This window comes from Rhipicephalus sanguineus, chromosome 1, assembly GCF_013339695.2.
Source record: "Rhipicephalus sanguineus isolate Rsan-2018 chromosome 1, BIME_Rsan_1.4, whole genome shotgun sequence".
NCBI classification, from domain to species: Eukaryota; Metazoa; Arthropoda; class Arachnida; order Ixodida; family Ixodidae; genus Rhipicephalus; species Rhipicephalus sanguineus.
Genome location: NC_051176.1, coordinates 219984821 through 219996011, shown reverse-complemented (window position 1 = coordinate 219996011; position 11191 = coordinate 219984821). Strand labels below are relative to the sequence as shown.

General features: G+C 46.5%; 1 protein-coding gene across 1 annotated transcript; it reads left to right on the top strand.

The window, feature by feature from the left end:
• Window positions 1–2694: 2694 nt before the first annotated feature.
• Window positions 2695–10607, top strand: LOC119372568 (uncharacterized). Its single transcript, XM_037643048.2, has 3 exons — window positions 2695–2835; window positions 6973–7039; window positions 9955–10607. The coding sequence occupies exons 2-3, from the start codon at window positions 6973–6975 to the stop codon at window positions 10305–10307; spliced, it is 420 nt and encodes a 139-aa protein (XP_037498976.1). The 5' UTR covers window positions 2695–2835; the 3' UTR covers window positions 10308–10607.
• Window positions 10608–11191: the final 584 nt, after the last annotated feature.

Below are 11191 nucleotides of genomic sequence, written 5' to 3'. Positions count from 1 at the left end.
TTACTGGATTGCGAAGCTTGGCGTTGCTCCTTTTTCCTGATGAGGTCATTCGCAAACGATTAATTTGTGCATGTCTTGCTTCATCGGCGTGTTCTCTTAGCGTGTTCTAATTGGTGCGTATATGCCGGTCTTCCAGCTTCGCGTGCATCGATAGGCCTGCATCCCTTTGAGACTTTTTTTTTTTGTCAGTACTGCTTGTCTTGGCGTCAGGTTATGGCGGTCGCACCCTGATAATATGCGTGGAGCAATAAGTGCTTGGACGATTTTCCTGGTTTCTCGTTCTTGCGTGCCCCACTACATTGTTTTGATATGTCGTATTAGATGAAGAATGTGATTGCGCGGTACTTTGTTATTTCGAAGATCTGTGTCGTTCCTGTTGTGTCCTATTCCTATTTTGATTGGTGAAAGCTCCCGCAACACTGATGTAGGAGCGCCGTGAGCTCGTGTGCTTTCGTCTATTGTAGGTAGAACATATGACGGATTTCCTCGGCTACTCTTGCGGTCTGTTCAAGACCACGACATAAAACCCAATCTTTTGGTCAAATGCTGGCATATTTACTTCATGGAAGAAATCGGTGACTGTATGAAGCATTTGCCGAAGTGTGTTCCTATTTTCGCACTCATACTCAACATAGTAGCCCAAATTGCGATATTACCAGCATATACAATGTATCGTAATCCTGATTTTTTTTTCTCGCTAATCTGGGTGGAAGCCACGCCAGTGCTAGTTTAAATGACGTCGCCTCCTTGCAGAACGCTGGCATTTTATTCCCTGTCCTTAAGAAAGGTCAAAAAGGCGATGAATTGCGCCGGTTGATGGCTGTTCGTGGTTTCTTGTTCCTATATATGTACTCTTAATCAAGTTTAAGAAGCTCCTTGTTAAGTTTAGCAGTCTTCCTGTTTTACAGTCCGCAAGGCGCTTTCAACCGCCGTCTTGTGTAGTTTTCTTGATCGTTGCGGATATGTAGATTCTGCATGATCGTTGTATCTATGAGTTGAATGCCACTCAGGAACCTTGCATGTTGGTCCCGCATATCGCGTGAAGAATCCATGCCTCCACCCGTTGTGGCAGCTTAGCACGTAAGGTGTCACGCTGCTAAGCTCCAGGGCGCAGGTTCGATTCCCGGCTACGGTGGTCGTGTTTAGATTTAGGTGAAATGCAGGAACACCGGTGTACTCAGAGCTACGCGCACGTTCAAGTACTCCAGGTGGTCAATGTTAATGCAAAGTTTCTCATTACTGCGTGCCTCGGGTCGTGGTTTTGGCACGTAATACTGCAGCATTAGTTTCAATCCCCGGACGTTGCAAAAATGCTGGAGCGACCGGCACTTAAACTGCAGGATCCACCTTCGTTCCTGTACTCGGGTGCAGCCTTTACACGGACCCGCCGTCACAAGTACAAGCTTCAGTATATTGGCTTGCACAGGCACTGTGGTCAAACCGATCACTGCGGTCGTAGTGAGCTCCTAGTTGACAAAGATTTCCGTAAGATTCTTGAGAAGCGTACGGAATGTTTTGCGCCTTTCGTATTATAATAGGCATCATTGTGGCCACCGCATTTTCTTTCGAACAAATTATTTCGTTGTGTCGTCCATTCGTTCTCCACCTCCCTCGAAGATGAGATGCTGTGAGGAGACATATTTGTACCAGACCGATTTTTCTGGTGTGGTCTTCAACCACCGCTTCGCAATTCGGAGGTGCATCTACTTGTTTAACGGAAACCTTCCCTTCTTTTTCTCTTTCGTCGGTTTTTATTGCGGCTGCAAGATCTTCTTGGACTGGTGGAGAGCCGGTTGAAAGTGAATAAACAAAGAAAAAAAGACCTAAAAGAAGGGTCTAATAGATTTATGCAGAAGGAACCTTATGCTCAAGTACTCTATAAAAAGCAAAGCTTTTCCAGCCTGATTCCACGGTCGCTAAGAGTGGCCGGAGTCGCCTGGCCAGCCTTAACCCTTTGAGACGCAATGTACACAATTGTGTACACCACTTGTGTTTGCTATTTGTATCGACCTAGGGCTAAAGAAGAGCACGATACACTGAGCTTTGGATGAATTGAACCTTCTGCATAATAAATATGCCTTCATTTAACTTCATTTTGCAGTGTACTGTTGCATATGATCACTTTGCTGAAGGCACTACCATATTTGACGAGTCGTTCGACGTGCCGCTTCCCGCGACCAACGTCAAAAGCATAATTTTCCTCTGTTCAACAGGTACATAACCGAAAACAAATTTGCACTATTTTTTGTAGCCTGAGATTTCATCCTATGTATGCAAACATAGAGCTCCAATAGCTTCAAAATAAATGAATATTTAATTACAAAGTAATTAGGAATGACTACCATAACACACATAAATGAACGTATTACGACATTATTTTTGTTGCAATGCAATATCGAGTGCTTTAAAGTAACATTGTATCTGTTTGACGCGTTTACAAACAGTTCTTCATAGGTGGCGTCTGAAAGCGTTAATAATCTAAAAAATGATGAGTGTGGCTGCATTGACGCAACTTCATTCGTACTTCCTATAAGGACAGTCGAAACGTGCCAGAAAGTATACGCAGGTATACGTGTTACTGGCTCGCACTGATGAAAACAACACGAAACGTTTCTTGAGGTCCCGGAACGTGCGAGGTGATAAGCCCCTAGTGACGAAAAAGAAAGAAGGGGGGAGGGGGGGATAGAGCGCTACGCGCTACTAACTGGAGGGCCACCGTCAGTCGGTTCATGTTCATGCACAGTGGCACACGACGTCCCATCCTGCGTGCACACCACCCGAAAGAGCGCGTAACTGTTCGCAAGCCGTCGGCAAAGGCCACAACGCGCGCACAAGGTGAGTGCCATAGACTATATGCGCCTGACGTCGTTTACGAGCGGGGACAGCGCGCCCAGGCCGAGTTTCCGATGGGCGTAATTCGAGCGGACTAGGGCCGTGTCTCCGTCCGCTACACGGTGGCATTGCATTCGGTAGCTGCAGGGCGACCAGCACGAAACAGCGGTGAAGTCTGTCATCGCAGTTAGACAAGTCTATGCAGCGCTAAGCCAGCAACAAGCAGTGACTCGGTTTGACTTTCTTTTTACGTATAGGTGTCATTTCTTTTTCGGACGATGATTTCGAGGCTAACTCTGTATATCCGGATTTTTTTAAGGGTTCCGTTCCGCTTTCGACTGACAGTGTTCTTCACGAAATGGGAAAACTGGCGAACATTTTTCCTCCTGGTATTATTGGTATGCCGTGCAATTAAAAAAAAAAGACAGACGAATATGTTCGAAACGCAATCTAGAGGAAAGAAAAACTTGCATATCCTAGAAAGTTATGCATAAGCAAGCTGTATCCATAAATGCAGTAAAGCAGGTATTTTCACTGGACAATCGGAACATAATCAGCCATAGGCCGCTTTTTTTCCGCCTCTAGTATGACCAGTTTGCGTATATTTTAGAACAAATGGAAGTGTTTTTCAAAGCCAGTACCATTCGGTATAATTTCGCTTCGTTTACCGAATCGTGTGCGATTAGCATTCACTAATGCTGATCTGGGAATAACTCTATATATATATATATATATATATATATATATATATATATATATATATATATATATATATATATATATATATATATATATATATATATATATATATATACCAAGATTCTCATTCACGCAGTCAGAAACATACATATTAGTTTCGGAGTAAACTCTTATCTTATTGGTGTCGCGGGAATAGCATAATATTTTTTAATGAAACCATTTTGTCGAGTTGGCAACAATGCAGAGGAAAGTGATGCAGATACTACCCCAGCTCAAGCATATCGTAATTCAAGCCGTGCACCCATGTCCGCCTACGGCGGTGTGCGCGTTCTCAATGTCGTGGTCGCATCAGGAGGCACAGAACCACCATCTACAACTGGCGTCATCAGCTTATCCCCGTGTTCACGGCCGCGTCCTTCTCTTTCCTCCTCCTGAGAAGCATTCAAGAGGCCGCATTGCGACGTGAACAGCGGGCCAAAAATAATATTTGCACGTCAACTTCAGGGAAAGGCAGTGTTTTGTTGTTTCTTTTTCAATAACAATATCGTGCTTTCACTAAATCGGAAAAGGCGGTACTCTGATTAAGGCGGCGCTCTTGCCTGGTTTCTTATAACAAACCAAGTCTCCGCTGGCTGTACAGTGGAAACATGCCCGCCTCTTGGCCGCGGAGCAACGCACAGAGCTATGCGATACGCACTCTTAAAGGGGCCCTGCAACACTTTTCGAGCATGCTCAAAAAGCGCTGCCGATCGGCAGTCGAGGCTCCCGAGAACACGCGAGCCAAATATTATAGCGATGCGCACGGCCTGGAATTTACAATAAATTCTCAAAATCAGCTCAAAATCGCTCCCTCTTCTCTCGACAAATGATGTATTAGTCCGCAAAATATGACGCGATTGTCGGCAGTTCCACCATTGGCTGATGTTATAATCACGATAACACCCTCATTATTACTTTCGTTGTTAATTTTGAGTTCAATAAGTAGATATGTATGTTTATATTCTGTTATGGCGTTAAAAACACCGAACAAACATTAATATTAGCACTTCCGGTCTCACCGACAGCTCGTCTGCTCGTAGTTGCGTGGTTCCGTTTTCTTCGCCATGCGCAGTGCCGAAAACGTGAATATTTCTGTGCTTTTGACCATCGCCGGTTGCCGTTGAGAGTGGCAGCCGTTCGAGTGTTGCCTCGTCAGCTGGGAACTGTATCGTCGGCACGTTCTCACGACCGACCGAGGCAGCCGTGCAGCATGTCTCCGATAACAATGCTGGCGTCCGGTAATGACGGCGCTTCGGGGTCGTCTGCCAGTGCCGTCTTACGAGGCGGTGTATAGGAGTATGGGCCGAAACCGATCTCAGCTGTCATTCGTTCCAAACGAGCGCGCAGGTTTGTTTCCATGGTTGGCAAAGCGATGAAAACACTACGGCGTTCGAGGTGCACACCCAACATTACCAAACCGACGCGCAGATTTCAAGCACGCGCGATACACAGTGCGATCGACTCCGCTCGACGAGAACGACGCAAGCCGACCGGAAGTGGCGGCACGGACCACGTGGTTGCGCCCAGACGTCAGAGAGAAAAAAATGAAGAAAAAATTTCCGCCGGCGCTCTTGGGCGGAGCCTCGCTCGTCTGCGCTCCCTTCCTCGACTCGCTGCCTAGCTCTCCGCGCGCTCGCAGCGTTGAGGGAGAAAGCTGCGGAACGTGATCTCTATAATTTGGTAACACCACTTAGACTTGACGGATTCGAAAAATTTTTGCGGCATATGACTCGTGAAGAGTCATACGTCAATAATGAGACTATTCCAATATAACTAAGAAAGGTGTTGCAGGGCCCCTTTAAGCATTTGGCCATAGTGGCCGTGTCTACCAGACGGTGCAACGGAGAGTTGCACGACTTTTTGTTTGATATTAAATTTTGTTTCAGATGAACAGGCCGAAGCAGAAACAGAACGACACTCTTTCGAGTTTCTCTCTAGTGACTTCCCAACGGCGGTAATCACATTCGTATAACATAATGCAACATCGACAAGCCCTATCTACCACCCTTCGAACTTGATCCGACAGATTGGCGTGTGCTCTAGCGATAAGCGTCATTCTATACCATATGCAACTGGACACATGCGTACAGTTACGCACGTGAAGTTGTCCCATACTTCACGCAGTACATTTTTTTTTCTTCTGCTGATCAGCCTGTCTACGCCCACTGCAGGGCGAATTGCACAAATTGTCAGCAAACGTTGTCATTTGAAAGAAAACCTTTTCCATAGCTCATATACGGGCCATTCCTGAAGGAGATTTGGTGTCAGAATTCCAACGACATGTCTGTACCTATCTCCAAATTGAGTAAAATCTGGGCGTCGATTCTGAAATATAGTTTTAGGGCGCAGCTTGTAGGCGCCCGTTCCTGTGTTGAGCGGCGTCACCATTTGCGTTGGCGTTGTCGGCGTAGCCGACAGAGCGAACGAGTACGAAAGAGAGCGAACGCGTAGTCTGTCGATATCACGAGCCACTGGCCTCTAACCTCGCTTTCTTTCTCCGTCAAGCGCTTTGGTCCATCGGTCTGAGCTCGTGCGCATGCAGGGCTGGCACGTGCACTGCGGCTAGCTTCGCTTGTCGTAACGGGGCTGTCGCCGTTTCGCTTGGTTCGCGACGCCTGCAATGCACAGAGTTGTGTGCGTAGCACTCGAGCGCTGGCAGTTTCTGTGGCAATATGTAACGAATGTTACATTGCTACAACTGTGGATAGCCAAAAATTTCAAACACATTTGGCGCAGCCCCAACACGAACCTGCGCTCAGAATTCCCATTAGAGAGTATCGTAATCGTCGGCGAATTTTTTTTATTCACGGTTATGTTTCAACACATGTGACCCCATGGGGTGCCTCACGAAAACAATGCTTTAAACCAGTCATGCCTGTGTAGCTCACGAACATACTTATTAAGAAAATAAAAACGAAATGTGCGGCCAAGACAGTCATGTGCGGGCCGCATGCGGCCCGCGGGCTGCGTGTTTGAGACCCCTGCTCTACTGCTCTAGAGTAAAACGCTAGTGTGCTGCTATCATCACAGTGTATGTATGTACAGCGGTGAGCACTGTTAGGGTGAACACGCGAGCGCGTGGCCGACGGCACTGTCGGCGCCGCGTAACGGTCATCGGTGGAAACATTGCGCATGCGCATCATGCGTTCAACGAAATACTCTTTCCACCGCGCGCACACAAGCGTATCCCCGACAAGCATATCTATGACGGAGTGCGCGTGGTGGAAAGAGTGTATCGCAAAGCACATGCTGCGCATGTGCAATGTTTCCAACGATGGCTGTTACGCGGCGCTGATAGTGCCGTCGGCCACGCGCTCGCGTGTTCACCCTAACAGTGCTCACCGCTGTACGTTCCAGAACACGCTGCTCTAGGAACACCCGCATGTTCGATTCTCGTTTCAGATGAGCCTCGTAGTCGGCGACCTTGACAATGATGGCGAGGGAGAACGCATTCTCATCGAGCCTTATCGTGAGTATGTTCTACTTGATAGAAAGCTTTTATTGCCCTGGTTAACCACACCAAGCAACAAAAGTGTACTAGACACGGGGTTTGCAGAAAATGCTCAATTCCTGCTTAGCCTGCAGGAAGCATAGCCTCTAATTAAAAGTATCATCCTGTAGTAGCTTTCGTGACCTGCACAGTTATCCATTAAATCAGAAGCTTCATGCATTAACAGAGCAGAAATTCGCATTCACAAACGTCGGCATGACCTTTGTCTCCGGGTGTACAGTACATAACTCTAAACACTTCTTGGAGGCCTTTGAAATTATAGGAATTGCCTGTTGCAAAAGTTCGAGTGACTTTTAGGTTGTTTTTTTTTTATATATATAAATACAGGCCCTGAAGTTCTGTTTAAATCTAGCCAAAATCAAGGCCTCCCAAAAATAGTTCGAGAATCTAGACTAGCCTCGCTCAAGAATAGATACCGCTGTTCTTTAGGTAGAATGTTGGCGAACGTTCGACACTGTATTAGGTGCCATATAAACGCACACCGTATTAAGCAACGGAAATATTTCACTTGTGCATTGCAAGTCATTTTATTCACAAAATATTGCTTTCTTCGTGTCAATTCCTTACGTTTTAGTCTGATATATTCAGCTTTGAAAATTCTGTTATTACGTTTTCGATGCGGAATTATAGACGTTAAATTGATTTAAGTTTTTAACTTCCCAAATTTCAGCAATTTCTTTAAAGTTCCAGAGTCAAAACAAAATGGCTATTGTTACCATTTACCAAGATTTCGCCTTTTTGTTTAAAAGATAATTTTTATCATTAAAATCGCCCGAGCTGTTGAATAGCATTTCTGTTTTTACTCGTATTTCTGTGAAAAGGGCTAGTGCTGAATCTGTCGTTTAGCTGTCCAAGAGAGCCCACAGTGTACAGAAAATGAAACAAGTCACTGTCCCGTGCTTCAGGTCAACTTCGTAACGCCGAGAAATTCTGAGAACTTGGATAAAAAAAATTGGAAGCAAAGGACTGCCTATAGTTAATACGCATCTATTTTTTCCTAAATGAAGGGTATCTCAACGGAAGACACATTCCCGAGCTAAAAATTGTTCCTCTTGAGTGTTGCATGACTAAGCCGTATCACAAAGGTACGGCTTGGTGACGGGAGTCTGTTCTGACATAAAAGCCTGTTTGTGCAGTGCTGCTTGTGCCTCGTCTGCATGCTGCGCCCATTGCGACACCGTTGGTCACGTACTCTATATATGAGACTTGAGGCAACACGTATAAGTGATCCTTCATGCGCAACATGCAGAAGGTCACACGCAACGATTTTTCTTTTTTTCTCTCATAAAGCTTTACAGCAGCCGGGTCAGACGTGCGGAGGGTACGGGCGTGACGTCTCATAGTGTCTCCGCTGTCCAATCACGCGCGCATGGCTGGACAATCCACTAGATAAGCGTAACGTAACACGCCTGTGCCAACTATTACGTCGCTGTTACAGGTGCCCGATTCATGAAGTGTTATGCTGCAAAACAAAAAGAGTGAAAGAAAAATAAACCGGACGAAGCGCGCTGGAACAGTGGGTGTACGGCTGCGAGCACAATAACCGCCTCGACTATCGCACTGCCCGAGAAAAAGACTGATAAAAGTTTGAAAGCGCGAAGAACAGCAAGAAAGAAGCAAGATATTCGACACCGGACAACGCGAGCGGAACTAGCGCAGAAGGTGCCTGGCCCGCAGCGCACGCTCACTCTAACATGCGATGCGAGCCGACCATGCCCGACCTTTGTATGATGTCGGTGGCGAGATCTCTCGCCATTTCGTGAAAGTAGTGGGCGCCCAATATTTCGGCGCATGGTTTGAATCCGGTCACATGGTAATGCATATGCGCCCCAGCCATACCACGAACGCAAACTTATTTGTGCAAGCTTGGACTTGTATGCGCGCTAGAAAAACCCACGCAAGTATTTAAAAAAAATCATTTGGAATATCCTCCACTGTTGCTGTTATTGCAGGCTTTAATTATACAGTACCTCACCGCTATTTTTTTTTTTCGCGCGCTTGCTTTTTGTCTCCCCTTTTCTTTCGTTTTCTTTCTTCCATCTTTCTCTTCCTCAAAGTGTAGGGCAGCAAACCAGAAGTTCCTCTTCCGGTTAACATCCATGCCTTTTTTTCTCATTTTCTATTCATCTATCCATCTCTGCCTAAGATGTAATCCGCACACACGCACAACACCGAATTTCAAATGACTAAAGCGCTTCACTCAGCTCATCTGCAAGATGTGAAAATCCATTCCTGTTTGTATATCTTCTTTTTTTTTTGCAGCCTTACTACAAAACGAACAACAGAATACATCAATCTACCTGCCTCTATATAACAACTAAAGACCACGGCCAATTTTTCTTCTCGATTTTATTTTAATAGTGATTCTCGTAACTCCACGCACTCTCCTCCTCCTCCATTAAGGCTGAGGAAGAGTGAGGGCATAAACGCTATTCGGGAAAGCCCTTGCTGCACTGACGAAGACAATTAAGTCTCCTTGTCGAACTTCATTGACGTTCCTTGATCTATCTTTGTTCTACGACCTAATATGGAACAACTCGCCTGATGAGAAAGCTCTAATTCTAGCTGACAGGTTGCGCGATGGCCTTTCTTGGCTGCTCACTCGCAACAGCTGGTGGATTCGGTAAATGGATGTCTACAAGGACAAAGTAAGATGCGAGCTGTGTCCTGGCTTGCCGTAAAGCTGCTGTGTCCTTCACGAAGAAGCATGAGCGAGTCCTTAAGACATGATTAAACTGCGCAGCACCGAAGACAGAACAGGAAGGACGGAACTGGCGCTCTTCCAATCTTTTCTGTCCTTCCGTCTTCGTTTGTTCAGCGCTGTGCAGCTACTTCGTCATGCACAATTCACTATGCGTGCTCATTTCTCGCAGACTCTTCGTCACTGCTGAACTCTGAGACTGCGCTGCTGTTTGTCTCTGTGGCCATCCTGGCTGCGGTGACGGCTTGCTGCTGGTGCGGCTTCTACGCTGCCTCAAAACGCAAGCGACTCTACGCCTGCCTTCACCAGTTGCACGCGCCAACCGAAGCTTCGGCTGATGGCGAGGTCCAGGCGCCACCGCCGCGGCCGTCGTCCGCCCACAGCCAAGTCTACGCGCACTACCTCCAGCCGCACCTGAACGCTGGCGCAGCACCTCCTCTACCGCCACCCCAGTTGCACACATCCTTGGAAATGCCCTGTCATGTCCCAGGCTTCAAGCATATCCACGATGCCTACGCCTCGTAATACAAGCTGTAATGCTTGCTCTCGTGCTATGTGCCAACGACCGAACAACTTTCGGCTTGCTTTTATTGTCATTCGTCTTTTTTGTTTGTCTTTACAACTGCGGCGAGTTTTTAATGCGTGGACCAATCAGTCAATAAATATAAGGTTCCGGCTGTTCATTAAAGAAAAATTTGTTCGCAAGAAATGAGCATTATGTAAACGTGGCAGCGCAAACAAACTGGACACAGAAGGAGAGGGACACAATCAAGCGCAAATGAATTTATACCAACTAGACCGCCTATCAACCCTTCAGCAATAAATGAGCACCTCGACTGCGGGAATGGAGAAGCGATGGTTTCCTAAAAACCCAGCAGTCCTTGGTATAGACACAAAATATTGCTATCAGTGCAACGAGCTCATAATGAACCCTCTGGGCCAAAATCGCGCACCCGTAATGGCCGGCTATCACGGCTGAGAAAATGTACTGAATGGTTTGCAGCAGCTAGGTCAAGCTGAACGATAAATGCGTATATTTTTTAAAGATCCGTACAGCTTCATGGTAGCCAAATCTTTCAGTTGTACCGTCTGTAACAGCTACTGCTGGGGGATCTCCGCCAGTGTTGGCTTTGGCGTCCTCCTCGGCGGTGTTCTCTTAAAAGGAAGCTGAAACACTTCTTAAAGACTTTGTAGTGACTAATCAGTTTGATCCCTGCTGAATTCGAAAAGTGATGAGATAGTTCCCAAATGTGAATGCAAATAGCTTTTCTCTTTTTTTTCTTTGCAGAAAACGGCGGCTGCGGAAGCGCGGCTTCTTGAGATGCTGATCGAACGCGGTGACGCCATTTTCGGTATGCCGCGTCAGCTGCAACAGCAGCACTGTTAAAGCGTGGCCTTAGCCATTAGCT